The 15,487-nt window shown below is 44.7% G+C and overlaps 1 protein-coding gene across 2 annotated transcripts in view; it reads left to right on the top strand.

The window, feature by feature from the left end:
- dock1 (dedicator of cytokinesis 1) overlaps window positions 1-15,487 on the top strand; it is a 173,519-nt gene that overhangs the window by 42,370 nt on the left and 115,662 nt on the right. For both annotated transcript variants that reach the window (XM_076759720.1, XM_076759719.1), the window contains exons 19-24: window positions 2,440-2,537; window positions 4,445-4,534; window positions 6,293-6,393; window positions 6,486-6,614; window positions 8,455-8,563; window positions 11,849-11,919. In XM_076759720.1, coding sequence (XP_076615835.1) covers window positions 2,440-2,537; window positions 4,445-4,534; window positions 6,293-6,393; window positions 6,486-6,614; window positions 8,455-8,563; window positions 11,849-11,919 — 598 coding nt within the window. The remainder of the gene's footprint in view (window positions 1-2,439; window positions 2,538-4,444; window positions 4,535-6,292; window positions 6,394-6,485; window positions 6,615-8,454; window positions 8,564-11,848; window positions 11,920-15,487) is intronic.

Genomic DNA, 15,487 nt, shown 5'->3' with positions numbered 1-15,487 from the left:
CTCGCTTCATACACATGACACCTCAGCCCTGATCCCCACGTTCGAGATGAAACACTCTTTTTAATTATGCCAGATTTATGCAGGCGGTCTCCCGGCGCTGGGAGCTCGTGTGAAGTGGCTGCCGGCTCTTCCCTGGGTATTTGCAGTGTGCTTGACTAAACGCAGGCTGGAGGAGAAGCTGAGATCTAATGACTGCAGCTGAGAGAGGACCTAGCCTGCTGAAAGATGTGTTAACATCCTGTTCCTGCCTTGGCTGAAAAAAAAAAAAAAAAAACACTTTCAGAGCAGCGACGTTAGCTTTGTGCCGTGTGTGACGCGGCTCTTACATCACTGCGTCGATAAAGCCTGCACTTTTAAAACGTATAACCAAATACAAGGCCGTTACTATTACAGAACGAGCTATTCAAACCACTTAATGGTTGTGTTTGCTTGTAAAAATGAACAAAAAAAAAAAAAAAGCTCTTATGAGGCAAGATGTGCTGTAAACAAAGATTGAAATGGTAATGGGAAGTCTTTAGCATTTCAGTTGTGCTGTGACTGTAACCTGTTCTCCCAGAATTAATTATTCCACCACTCTCCATCTGCCAGGTTTGGAGCTTTTAAATCTGACTGCCTGCTAAGACAGCCATTCTCCAGCAGATGTTTTTTGTCGAAGGTGCTCAGCGATTTTCTTGTAACTCTCAGGCAGACCAGACCCCCCCCCCCCCCCCCCCCCAACCTGCCTCCCTGTCCCATGTGCTGAGGGCCCCCAGTGGGACCAAGCTGCCCGATGATTAATTCCCATTTCATTCCATTTGTCTTTCTGAGGCGCCGAACCGTCAATTCTCGAAGCTAAATCTCCCCGGGGAGAGGATCCCTGATAGTTTAGTCAGGGGCTGGTGACCGATCCGCGATAGGTCGTCAGGTTGCGGATGATAGGCATTCATCACGGTGTCGCCATGCTTGATTGACTCCAGCCAATCAGACAAGGTGAAGAAGAGGGAGCAGCTAGAGTTGAGGGTCCCAGGAAGTGAGTAAGTAAGTAATGCAGGCAGGTCATAAACCTCAATGTGTCTCTTACATCAGGACTGGACTGTAGCTGAGACAATTATTTCTTTGATAATTGATGAATTATCAAACATATTATTTTTATGCAAATGCAAATGGACTCCGAGCCTCTCTAATGTGACGAGTTGCTGCTTTTCTCTGGTAAATATTACTGTAAATTGAGTTCTTGTTGGTTTTGGATACTCAAAACAAAAAATTTGAGGATGTCACCTTGAGCTCTGTGATGGGCTTTGGGCACTAGACTGGACTGACGAGTTAAAGAAATATTCCAGCTTTTCAGTGTTGCACTTCCACGGAGGGAAAATCGATGCAGCGGAGGCGTGTAATCTCCAAGCTCGACACGAGATCACCCCAATGACATCCCCTGGGTTTGACAAAGCTGCCTCAGAGCCATGAAACGCATTAGACACCTGTTTCACACACAGACTCGTAAACTCATCCTGATGTTAACAACTGCTGAAGTTGACTGACTCGTGTCTCCCAACACTCAGTGTCGCCACCTCTTTAAAAGATAGACGTCTTCTGTCCCGAGCAGCGATCTGACTGCCGCTCACAGTGCTGGTTTACACAACGCTGGAACAAATCCACATGAGTGCATTTTAAAAATTTGATAATCTGCCAGAGGTGTTCTGAACGAACGCTCCCTCGAGCTTGATTAATCACATCATGACTCATCCTCTTGTGCCTAAATTCATTTTCCATGATTAAAGTAAGAGATCTAATAGAATGACTGATGCCGTGTTTGGAAAATTTACAAACTGATGTGTGTGTGTGCGTGTGTGCACATGTGCGTGCATGCGTGTGTGTGTATATATATACACTTGTACTTGCTACATAATGATGATATTTTTGCAAAGCGAGTACATTTTGGCTGGTCCTCACAGCTTCACAGGCCTGTTTGAAGGTTCAGGCTTGATTTTAAGGGTTAGGCTAGAACTAGATTTAGGTTAGTGTTAGGCTAAGGGTTAGGCTTAAGACTTAATGCGTCATGTCAGTGAGGGTCCTTACAAGTACACGAGTGTTACTCATATTGTGAGGACAGTGTCACATTGCGGGGACTTGCCTTCCTTATGGGGACAAAATGCTACTCCCCATAATATCAATCATTACATTTTAGGATGAAGATTTAAGCTTGAGTTAAGGTCAGGTTTAGTTTAATGTGAGGGTTAGGGTCCCCAGAAATGACTGAAACACAGCTGTTCGTGTGTGTGTTTGAGGGAAACATCTTCAACAATCGACTGACCCTCATTAGTCCCTCAATGAATTCAAATATTCAGCCTTAATTGTTGTTTCTCGCAGCCTCTCCATCTTTCTTCACACTGCATTACCATTGGCAGGATGGTCTCACTGCTGTGCCTTGTAGTAATAGCTTTTTTTATTTTTTTTTTCCAGTGGACCTCCTCGGCCTGCTGAAGTGGCGCTCCAACACCAGCCTGCTGCAGCAGAACCTCCATCAGCTGATGAAGGTGGAAGGTGGCGAGGTCGTCAAGGTCAGAGGGCGAGCGTCGTCGTGCCGACTGCGCTGCTGTCTTTGTTTTCTCAGGAAGCTGCGGTGCACTCAGAGCCGGAACAAAAACAAACTAATGATCTTTATTAAAGCTCCTTTTTTAATTGCTGCATGGAAGACGCACCTCATCCTTTTGATCTTAACAGCTAAACACAATCCTTACTGCAGCGTCTGGGCAAATTTCACAAATGATTTCACCGCCTGTCTGAAGGAACCAGTCGCTAGCTTCTTTTTTGATGTCTGCTGCGAGGAGGGAGCACATAGCGCCACACACGGCGTGCAGACGGGGAGGAGATGACCTGCTGTCAGAAGTATAGGCAGAGGCCCTTTAAGTGCTCAGCATGGGGCAGATGAATAAATCACTCTCTGGAGAGAGTTTTTTTGGGGGGGGGGGGCTGGCAGATTGCAGTGTATCAGAGGAAGTCCTTCACCCACACAGTTTTGATCAGGCCAGATAGACGCGTCAACCACAGCTGGACCAGTTCATTAAACCGCAGGGGTGTGATTGTTATTACCACCACATTAGTGCTCGATCTCTCCAAAGCTCTCTGAGGCTGTTGGTCTGCAATTAGACAATGTTTTCATCCGGCATTTAAAAGGCATTTTATCAGTACATTGTTATGGGCGTATGTGTCAGATGTTGTGCACAAAGATTATATGATGAATCTTTTTTTTTTTTAGGTTGTGTTTTTATCATTAAAGCCATTTTTCCATCTCCCTAATGTACCAGTTTGAGCAAACAGCCCCCCCCCCCCCCCCCCCCGTCTCTGGCCCGTTTGAGATTGAAGGGTGCTTCAAACTCGCCGTGTTTGTTTCTCCACGAGAACACGATGCATCTCATCCATCCTGAGCTGACAGACCAAGCACAGTGTGGACGGATATCTGTGTGTCCGACGCCTTTACATTTGTTTTCACATTGCCTCAGAATTGGCTGAGTAAATGGAGCATGTTTCCCCAGAGAGGAAGGGTGTACGTAGTTAGTGTTTCTTGAGGTGCCGCTGACAGGGAAATTATTACTGTCCTCATAGAACCGTACTGGCTTGTGTTAACAGCAGCGGAGGGTGCGTGATGTGCCGAGCTGTCAGAGCTTTAGTGTACTTGCTGCATACGGGATGCTTGAGAGCTCGTATTCAACATGGCTGCATTCGTAGTATTTAGGATTAGGACTTGAGAAGAATTCAGGATTATTGGTTATCAACTCTCAGTGGATTCATGTCCTGATCTGCATTGAAAAAACATTCATGTTCCGATAATGATTTGAAATGTATCACCCAGCTCTAACTGGGATGTATTTGTGTCCACATCTCCTCATTTTCTGCTTCCACTCTCAAAAATGGTGTAAACATCCCACAAAGGTCCGTGCTCGTCATCTTCTATCTTTGTGTGTCTTATTTCGTTGTTGTGATTTTTACGTCGCGTTCCTCTCGACATGACAGATAAATTCACTCGGGCTCGGGTCATTTATCACTTTGGCGTCAGCAGCTGGATGCGAAAATGATTATTAGATTGATTCGAAAGAGCAGTGGAAGCAGCTTTGCCTTTTTGCGGTGTGATTGAGACTCTCCGTGCACATCTCTCACGAAGATCATAATTCATGTACAACAACTTCCTCACTTACTATCAATAAGCAGTAATTAGGATGTTATTGAGGAAAAAACTCTAAGTTGATGCCTAATAGATGTAGAATGTGATCATGCAGAATAAGGCATTAATAAGTGCTTTACAATGATTAATAAAGAGCCAATGTGCTACTAATGTGCTAATGCTAATAAGCAGCTAGTTAATGCTGAATGTGTGTGCCTTAATATAAAGTGTGAGCCATGTTTTTTTTGGGTGCCGGGTTACATTTTATTTGACCTGCTGTAACTTGCTGTGCATCTGTCATTTTAGTTCCTGCAAGACACCCTGGATGCTCTCTTCAACATCATGATGGAGAACTCTGACAGTGACACTTTTGACACCCTGGTGTTCGATGCCTTGGTAAGCAAAGAAGCTACAGCGGAGCAGAAGTCAGAGCAGCAGAGGTTCCTCTCAGTCGGGATAAGCACTCTGCTGTTAGACCCTTCATACGCTCCAACCTTTTCTCTGCTCTGTGCGCTGCCATAGATTCATTCATGTGGGGTTGATTTCACAACGAAACCGGTTTGTGTTATTTGTCTGCACCTTCAGTTGTCGATTTAACCTGCAAGGTCTAACAAGAGAAAAGTAAACCATCCAGCTATCATGAGAATAGGGAATATTCATCATGATTATTTCTTGTGTACTGTGTGTTTGAGCATTATTTGTTGATGCCGTAAAGAATCATTTTTAAGTTTCAAACAGCGTCTGTGTGCCAGAGAAGAACAGGGACATCTTCACTTCGCGAGGGCAAACGCAGCCAGAGCACACGCCTTAAATCCCCACAGGAGTGTTGAGTGTGTGCCAGGGGTGCGCCTGGGAGGAAGCTTCCTCACCTGCATCTCTCTTCACAGCATTGCAGTGCAGTCCACAAGTATTTGGGGCTTTTTGTTGTTTTGGTTGTGTGCTCCAGCATGCTGGATTTAAAATGAAAGGCTCACACAGGGCTGGACTTAAGGTTTCTGGTTATAAAATGGTTTCTACAGTTGAAGTTAACAGTGTGGATGTGAACACTCTCTAACACCAAAGTCAGTACTTTGCTGTCTCATGTTACATCTCCTGTGCTAGATTATGCAAATATTTCACTCTCCACTGCACTGTATATAGTTTAAAAGGTTGGGACGTTGTGTACAACATAAATAAAACAGAATGTGATCATTTCCTAATCCGTTTTTACACAGACTCAATTGAAATTGTTGTTTTTGTAAATATCTGCTTATTCTGAATTTGAGTTTGACTGGGAAAGTGGTGCAATACTCTGAAAACACCTGTTTGGATCATTCCACAGGAAAACAGGTTGATTGGTAACAGGTGATAGTGTCATGATTGGGTATGAAAGGGGCATCCTGGAAAGGCTCAGTGGTTCACGAGCGAGGATGGAGCGAGGTTCACCACTTTGTGAACACATGACTGGATGAAGGCTGTTACTACAGGGGCTCAGGAACACTTCGTAAAATTGTTTTCAGTAAACACAGTTTGTGTGCAAATGATTGCATTCTGCTTTATTTATGTTTCACACAGAGTTTGAACTTTCTGGAATCGGGGTTGTAGTTCACAAATTGTTCCCTGTCATTTGCAAACAAGAGCTGGGCTCATCACCGGCAGAGGGAAGCGCAGACACAGTGCGTTTCATGTGGTGTCATTTCTGGCTTGAGCTGCATGAATCTGTAGCGCCGGGGTAGCATTTTCATTAATGTTGTTTGTCTCACATTAAAGGTCTCATTTTCCTCCAAGATAGAGCTGGAAGAAGGCAAAGCGAAATTAGCCTGCTGGAATTTTCATTACATAACGCTATCATGTATTCAATCAAGTATTTATAGCCAGTGAGTCGACAATGTATCTGGCAGAATCCCATCTAGCGTGCCATCGCCTAACATCATGGGTTACATCTCCAAAGAACTGTTTTCTCTTTCAGGCGGAGGAGGTAGAAATTGTGTTGTCTGGTGTCCCAGATTATCTACAGGCTAGAGAATTGAGAGAAAATGGCTTTCTGCTCAAATGCAATCTGGTTTAATTTCCCAATCGTTTTCAGCATATTGAGGAAGACAGACAGTTTTTCCTGCTCTCCATTACAAGCCGCGCGGTTTACATTTTAATGAGCGTGTCTTTGTTCTCTGACAGGTGTTCATAATTGGGCTCATAGCCGACAGAAAGTTCCAGCACTTTAACCCTGTTCTGGAGACCTACATTCGAAAGCATTTCAGCGCCACTCTGGCATACACGTGAGTTAATTACCCTGCACACGAGGACGCTTTAAGAGCAAAATCCGCACCGTGTTGTGATGAGCGGCAGCTGTGTGGCGTTGTGTTTGCAGGAAGCTGACCAAAGTCCTGAAGAACTACGTGGACAACGCGGAGAAGCTGACAGAACAGCTGCTGAAGGCCATGAAGGCTCTGGAGTACATCTTCAAGTTCATCGTCCGGTCCAGGGTCCTGTTCAACCAGTACGTCCTGATGCACGCGTCACACGCACACACTGAGATGCTCTGATGAAGGCAGGGGAAATGTTGATAACCTGGATGAATACATATCTAGACATTTTCATATATCTGCACTGATGTTGAATCACTGTACGTCGTGGTGGCGGGATTAACTGACACATAATGTCCTCTGACTGCTGTTGGAGTTAAATACAAGGTTGAAATACTTCCTGGATGCAGTTTTGATTTGGGTCTCTTCAGGAGTTTTTACACGTCTCACTTTATTGCTGCGGTTGTTCCTTAAATAATACTTTGGTTTCAGTGTTATTTCATAATAAAAGTCAATATTGGAGTAAAGCTGGAGCAGGTAAAAGTGGATGGTTGAGGTAATTTCTGTGGATGTGTTTTTAATTGGCTGCCGGGACGCTCAGTGGATGATAATGTCGTAGAGCCCACGGAACGAGGCGGCTGGCGGCTGAGGGGCTGATGTATGATCCTGGTCTAATTGAGTGTGCCGAGTTTGATTGGTTTTCCGTCCGTTGTCTGGAGGACGCTCCGTCCTTCACCTCGCACATCACACTACAGCGACGTCGCTCGTGGGGCTGTCCGTGTTCTCAGCGTGTGGCAAGTGGTTTCTTTTCGGAGGATAATGGAAAAGCTCCGATCTTAAAGTGCTGCCTGTGTTCTGTTGTTGTTGGAGCAATTTCTCTGGTTGGTTGCCAGAATCAGGTCCGTTGGGCCTTCGTTGCTGAGTTAGACTGTGTGTTGAAGCCTTTCATGCGGCTCTCACTAGAATGCGGCGAGGCTACTCCAGCACATGCTCAGCTTTTCATTGCGGGCAGTGGAAGATATCTATGAAACGGCAGCGGAGACGCCCTAATCACACACTTTCCCCCCGCGACTTGAGACTGGTGTGGCTGTCCGGAGCTCAATCTGCCGCTCGGTGCTGCAGGTGAGAAGCAGCTTTAAGTAATTGTTGTTGTGGGAGCCATGAGATGGATGCCTCTAATCCTATGATTTCTGTAAGCCCTGAACAGTGACTATCCCGGACCATGTAATACCCGCGGCCTCCTGAGAGATTGCAGCGCCACAAAAACCCACCTCTCTGGAAGAGAGCCAGTGAAATCTGATGCGGTGGGAGCAATCTGAACACTTCACCCCTCTTTGACCTGCCTTTAAATCTCAGCGGTTGACACTTTGCAGCGAGCACAACATGGCTCATTTACAGTTAATACCCAGTTTGTGGAGATTTATGGGCTCTGCAAGTGGGATGAAAGGCATTTGCATTTTTGGGGGGATTATGGAGGAAGTCCTGCTTTGTGTTCCCGTGCACTTAAAAATTGAAGGAAGTTTTTTTTTTTTTTTTTTTTTTTCCTTTACAATTGTTCTGTCATAATTGGCTTTTAGCGACTGCAGCCGCTTGGCAGCTAACAGCAGAGACATTTGTAATACTGCGTCCCAGACAGATCAGAAAGTAAAGCCACTGAACCCTTGCGTGGCATTTGCTTTCTGGTCCTCGTGTAGTGTTCCAGGAGAGTCATTAGCATAGATCATTAATTTTTCTGATTTTTGTTTCCGCATGGCAGCAGGCAGGTGCTTCGGGGTCTTGTCATGTTGTTTTAAATGCTAATCCGGCTGGCAGCAAGAGTGATGTCTGTGGTTCTGATCCAATAATATTAGCATTGATAACACACACACGCATCCACACACACGGGCCTTTCTGCTGGCTGCTTTTAATGATTTAACAGGGAAGCATCAAACTCCTGTCATTTCCACCGCGGGCGGGGCTGTTTACACAGGGATGAAACAAACAACAGCCTTGTGATCATCTGCCAATGTAATTCTCTACTTCATCTCCTCCCAGGCTCTATGAGAACAAAGGAGAGGCCGACTTCATGGAGTCCTTGAGGAACCTTTTCACATCCTTTAATGACATGATGAACAGTAATTCAGAGAACACTGGCATGGTGAAGGTAGGCGGACTTTCACACAAGTCCAACTGCATGCTATCGCTCAAGCCGCGTGCCAAGAAGTATCTGCTGCTGCATGAATAGTAAATAACTGCTGCTGTGTGAATAGTAAATAAATCTGCTGTGATTTGCTTTGGATGACATGCTCTGTAATTGGGGATGCACGTCTTGTTCGATGCAGCTTTTTCTACATTAGTGGAAGGGTTCCTCCTGCTCAGTGATGTTCTTTATGTCCTGCTGTATTTGTTTTCTTCACCTTTGTCACGTCTGTGCAGAATTTCCTCATCCTCGCTCTCGTTTGTTCTCTGTGTCACCTTGTTAGGGCTGCACATACAATGAAAGGAGGTGTATTGCAAGGCATGTTATGTAGGTCAAAGGAACAGTGCAGCATGTTGGGAAAAATACTTTTTTGCTTTCTTTCTTCGAGCTAGATGAGAAGATTGACACCTCTGTTATGTCTCAGTGATAAATATGAAGGCACAGCCGGTTATCTTAGCTTAGCATAAGACTGGAAAGAGGTGGATGCATTGTTCTTCACATGCTTAATATAAACCAGCCTGTGCTCAAACTTACAGCAACCTCTGAGGGTCAAAACTCACACTCAAAATTCCCTCATATTCAGTATATTATTCTTCTAGCACTAGCTTGATGAGCAGGAACAGCTGCTTCAAAAAGAATGTCGTGAATCACTTTTATGTGCAGTGTGACAACGTATAGCTGCTGAAGTAAAACTCACAAAGACTGATGTGATGTGCTCTGTTTTTGGAAATACGGCTCGCGATAAACAGTCTCTAGAAGTGCATGACTCAACTTTTTCCCGTGGTCTAGTGTTAAAAAAAGCAAACAAAAACTGCGGTTCATTTTGATATCTAATCGCAGTACTTGTAGAATCGACACCCGCCTCTTGAGATAATATTGAATTGTGAGATAAGCATTTCACCCCTGCCCTGCTACCTGAGCTAAGCTAGCTTGCTGCTGGCACTGTAGGTTCATACAGTGTTTACTGTACAGATATGAGAGTGGTATGAATCTCCTCATCTAACTCCAGATAGGAAAGCAATTAAGTGTATTTCCCAAAATATTGAACTGTTCCTTGAAGATTTTGCCTCCGTCAGGGACCTTAATGTTTTTTAGACACAGACCAAAATGCATCTGCAGAAACCCAAAGCCAAACTCTGCAACGCTTTATCATATTCTTAGTGTTCTTTACTTATTCTCTGATCATATGTGTCCTAATTTAAATCAGAAATTTAGCTGATTTTAGTTTTATATAATGTAGTCTTGTATGGTTTATTTTTTCTATTTGAGAAGAAAAAAAGTTTGGTCTTGGTCTCAAAAAAATATAACTCTGAAAAACTGAGCACTGTATTTTACTGCATGCCTGTATTATATAAATATATGTACTTTAGCAAGGCGAGACTCCTCAATAGGCCTTCTTTTGTTTCTTCATGGAGTGATTGTAGTCTCAGGCACTGCAGGCTGAATTTTAAATGCTGGTCAAGGTGACTTACTGTATTTGTTGTTCATTGGATGGAAGGAGGGCGTTCAGGCGTTTCAGATTGTTCTTGCACCTGCACATCATATGTGTCTGTCCTGTGTTGTTCCTCTTGTCTTGTGCTTTCTATATGTGTGTTTGTGTTTTTCCTCTCTTTCCGTTTCACTCTGACCTTGACTGTCCTGTGGTCTGGGGCTCCTCTGGCCTTCTGCTTTGTAGCTGCTCCTTAAGGTATTTATTGCACTGCCTGGCTCCGTCCGCCTTTAAGCTCTCTCCATTGTGTTTTCATTTCATCGTCCTTGACCCCAAACTCAGCGACTGCAGCTCGGAAACAAACACGTACGCTCCACAGCCGCACATGCGCACACACGCTCGTGCGCACGCACCTATGCTTTTCGAGATAACATAATCAGTGTACATGCACCTTGGCACACCTACAGTAGATCCATGTGCACGCTCAACCATAGGAGAAGCTCAGGAGTCAATTAGGAGTCAGTTGCTGTGTAATTGGGTGAGATATTAGCTTTACTGTCAGTAAATTAAAAACTGATCTTGAGGAACGGGCATGAAAGCGAGGAATCCTGGTTTCTTCCCAAGTCCGCCCTTGTGAAAGCAACTGTGACAGGTGGAAGCTAATGAGCAGTCCCATCATACCTCAAGTCTGAATCCTGATGCTGATGAACATCTGGACAGACTGACACACGCGCAGCAGGAACTTCTAAAAACACACGGACGAATGCATGCGTCTGTTGAGTGTGAGGCTCATATATGAGCAGCAGACGCAACACGTCCCTGCACAACGTAAGAAAAGACGCTCCGTTGAAATGGCTTTTTAGCAGAAAGGGCCAGGATTACAAAGTCAGGACACCTTCGCCTTCCCTTTGTCTGCAGACAGAGGTTCAGGTGTTGAGTTTTGCATATTAAAGCGGTAAAAAATATCCTTTGGGATGAGAGTAAAGCAGGATTTTATTTAGAGGTCACAGCTATGTCCAGATGTTCAGAAAACTCCTCTCCAGACAGACTTTCTGGCTTCTTTCACATCATTACATTCAATGAAGCCTGCGACCATTTTTTTTAACACCTATAATTACCTCTCACATATTTCCAGGCATAAACTCAGCAACAAACAGTAGCAGGTGACGTGCAGTGTGCTACATCGCTACGGCTAATCGACCTGCATGAGACAGACTGGCACTGCTGCTAATTTGCACAGATGCTGTATAAACACCCCAACCCACCTTGGCCGGCATTTAGCAGCAGTCGGTTAGAGAGGGAAGTGTCAGCTCGGGTAATCGTTCCCGTTATTAATGGATGGCTCTGTAATCAGCCGCTGGGTGCTCGCACATGATGACTTTGCTATCGTATCGATGGGCTAACGTAGATCCCATCTAGCTGTTTCTATCGAGGTGTCAGCGCAGAGAGATGCACGCCCTGCTCTCAGGAAGGCCGAGGGAAGTAAATGAAGCGTAGCCACTTAGAGGCATTGAAACCAAACATACCTGTCATCACAAAAGCAGAAAAAATCCTGGTCATCAACTGTTGGCTCACAGTCCCACAGCATGCGTGCTCCTGAGAGGCACTGTTTCATCAGTGCAGCAGAAAAGGAGGAGACAGGATCAGCTGTATCAAGCTACAAGACACAGTTACACTTCACTCAATGCAACAGCACACAACTCACTGAATTACATAACGTGAGAAGGAGCTGCTGCATCTAAATATCAATCAGTGACTGAACTGATGAACTAAGAGCTGCTGATAATCTGCTAATTGCTTCTTTTATTTTTCTGGTTCAGGGTGCCGCGCTGAAGTACATTCCCACCATCGTCAACGACGTCAAGCTGGTGTTTGATCCAAAGGAGCTCAGGTAACTTCTCATGACCCGCTGCATGTCCTCAGGACACAGTCAGAGTTTGAGCGAGAGGCGTTCACTGCCGGAGAACTTCATCCCAGCAGATCGCACAGCTCCCTGTTCTCGGTTTCTTCTCTTATTTTGGGTAATACCTGACTCTAATTTGCATCTTTCTGTGAGCTTCTGAAGACTGAAGAGCATCACAGCAGCTCATTAAAGCAAGTGTTTAGAAAATGTTCAAATGCTGGAGAATGAAAGGAGAATTCTTGCTTTTGTTTGCTTTTATTTTTGAAGCCTGAATTAAAATTTCATGTTTGGATGTGTCCCTAACAAGCTGATGGGATGTAAAGACGCGGAAGCACCAATTACCCTTTTGTCTGACTCCTCTGGCTGTTTTTAGTCAACTCAACATTCAGGGGCTGTACTGTGATGGGCGCTGGTTAAACATGCCCAGGCTGCCTCGGAAACCCACCGACTGCTCCACTCAAGTGTCCATTTCAGTTAACGCCGCCTGCCGTGAACGTCTGCAGCTTAATGCTCGTCTTGATAATAAATGACTCCTGAAGTATGACAGGCTGAATCATATATTTCTGATGACCAAAACGTGATAATCCGTCCACCTGAAGGACTTTTTTGTGACTTCTTCTCTGCCGTGAATTTCAGCCTTTACAAAGACGGTAATGGTCAGGTTTGATTGATGCTCTCAGAGGAGTCAGTTTAACCACAGGCTTATTGTTGAGGTTGTAGCATGCATGGATTCTTAATATTTTCGCCACCCCAGACCACTTTTCAGTGGAATGCGCTAATAATAAGTTTCAGAAAAGCAGAATTCAAGGCACATTGCGTCACATTAGATTGGACACGTGAGTGAAGAAGTGAATGGACTGTGAATCTCTGAGGACCTTGTTTCGTAACCTTTGACCACAGCTTCCCATGTGTTTCTGGGCGGCAGCGTTCCAGAGCGGGAGGACGCTGCGTTTGTGACAAATGCCTCGTGGGTGTGCCCTTGATTTTCTGTCCCATTTGAATGTCTTTAATCTGTGATGCTGAAAGGATGAAAACAAGATGGAATGACCTCATTTATGGAGCAATGTGTGCAATGGGCTTTTTTAATATATTCAGTGAGATACTTTTTCAGCTGCAAAGGAGACTTTTAAAAACACTTTTTGTCCCGATTGTCTCCCGCTGAAATGTGCGTCCTGTGCAGCCATCAGTGGGGAGGACACAGGAGGGTCAGCAGTCTAATGTTCATCAATAAAAACTAAACTACTCTTTTCCTAATCATGTAAGATATATCTTGTGTTGAAGGTCAGGAGGGAAGTTGAATAAGAAATGAAGTCTTTGAAAAGTGTTCGAGCTCCTTGTTGGGTCCGTCTCAGTCAGATTATCTTAAAATAATCTCATCATTAATTAAAAACTTTACACGTTAGATCAAAAAGGGTGCGTATTTTGTTTTCCGCAGCCGCTGGTGGAAGGAGGATTTAACACACTTGCATGAAATCAAAGCAGAAGAACTATTTCGCACAGCAGAGCCCTTCTATTTGATGATTGAGGCTGTTGTTTATACCTTCATCCAGCTACTAAATGAATCCAACAAGACGCTGACAGGATCTGTCCTCCTCCTCTTCATCACATCTCTCAGGGGAAACCCTCTTTTGCACGTTACTTCAACCAATATTTTCCCATCTGAAACGATCTGTCTGGCAGCTCAAAGACTGGCACATGTTGTGCTGCTACATGTGGGCATTTTTCAGACCTTGAAATGTACTTTGCCTGTTCATTGCAAGCACTCAGCAAGGAGCCCCTTTCCATTTGCCCACGTCCAGCAACTGGGCAGCTGCCATTTCCACAGCAGATTCTGGGCCACACAGGGGCTGCCAATCCCTGCCTCTGGCCTCCACTCCGCCGCCGTCGAAGGTGGAAGACTCTGAGTCCTCCAGCCCATCCATCCTGCCTACCCTGCACCACTTCTTTTTCAGCTCTGAGCGATTTTATTTCCTCACATCCCCTCTTGATTTAATCCACCTGAGTGTGTCCTTCTCCGGGTGACACCGATTCTGTTTCATTTCAGTCGAATCGAGAAGTGCTCAGTCTTAACTGTGTCATTCATGATAAGACACAGTTGAAATTTAGTTGAAACAAATAGATCCCCACACCAAGTAGCTCCTGGAAGAGGGATTTTAAAGCTTCTTTGATTCAGCACCCAGTAGGACTTTGTGGAATTGGAGAGACAGATTGGAAAGATTTGGAAATGACTGAATTATTGGATCACACCTGTGCTTAATATAATGATATATAGTATCAGTGTTGAAGTTACCTGATCGTCACTCAGTAACACTGAGGTGAAACAACATGCTGCACGCCATCTTTGATGCAGTGGGAGTCGACATGAGAAGAGCGGTTGATTTCAGCTTTAATTGTGAAAGCTGTGGTCCGTTCAGCGAGCACTAAATCACAGGCCTGGCTCTTTCTCCTGCCTGAGCAAAGGTGGCATCAGCTGTTGCTGTTGTTTGCGCAGACCTGGCTGAGCGGCTGAGCTGGAGGCGACTAAATTGAAGCCTCGGGGGCGGGGGTGTTTCATCCCCTGCCAGAACCTTTTCTCTCCTCCTTGAGCCTCAGCTCGCCGGCATAATGAGCATCCGTCCTCCTCGTTGAGGGGGAAACTGTCAGCTTTACGTCTGCGCATGAATGCGGATTTATCTTTCAGGCTCCGAACTGTTGAACGCTCATAGTTTGATCTTTGCTGAGCGACGTGTTCTTTGGGAAATGAATCAACACTTTGGAAATATATGGTTGAATGGCAGTAGGCCTCCTTCAGGACAGCAGCTTTATGAAACAGACAGGCAACAGTTAAAGTCCACTGAAGCCATTGGAGGTGAAGGTGGCACACACCCTCACAGGTGTTTTCACTTATTCAGGCTGATTACACACTCAATACTCAGGACTGAGGGTGCACAGACTGTGCCTGATTGACATTTCTCTGACGCCAATGTCAGTTTATTGAACATGCTGGTGACTTTTCTAATCAGCCCAGCTTCATTCTTATTAGCCAGAACTGGAGTTAGACCATAAAGATGAAGTCTTTCATCAGGTTACCTACAGTTTGACAAAGAATTAGCAGCACAAAGTCACTTACTGGATGCTATCTGGAGGTTTTAGCCACATCTCAGCCTTGGTTCTGAAAGCTTCTGACTGTTTTCACCTTGTGATGAGGTTTTTTTGGTCAATTTACTGTTCACAAGGTCAGTAATAAACCTCCAAGCTAAAGTTATGTATCATTTTATATCACAGCAGCGACGTACAACCTTGATTCCAAAATGTTGGGACATTGTGCACAGCATAAAAACAACAGAACACGATGGTTTGTTAATCCTTTTTTGACGTGTACTTAGACAATATAATATAAAATAATGTTTGACCTCATTCACTGGGTTTTGTAAATATCTCTTTATTCTGAATCTGATGCAGCAACATGTTTCAAACACGTTGGGACAGGAGCAGCTAAAGTCTGGGAAAGATGTGCAATGCTCCAAAAACACCTGTTTGGTTCTTCATCACATAAATACGAAACTCCTGTGAATCA

The sequence above is a fragment of the Chaetodon auriga genome, chromosome 20, assembly GCF_051107435.1.
Source record: "Chaetodon auriga isolate fChaAug3 chromosome 20, fChaAug3.hap1, whole genome shotgun sequence".
Lineage (NCBI taxonomy): Eukaryota > Metazoa > Chordata > Actinopteri > Chaetodontiformes > Chaetodontidae > Chaetodon > Chaetodon auriga.
This window is presented reverse-complemented; position numbering and strand designations above follow the sequence as displayed.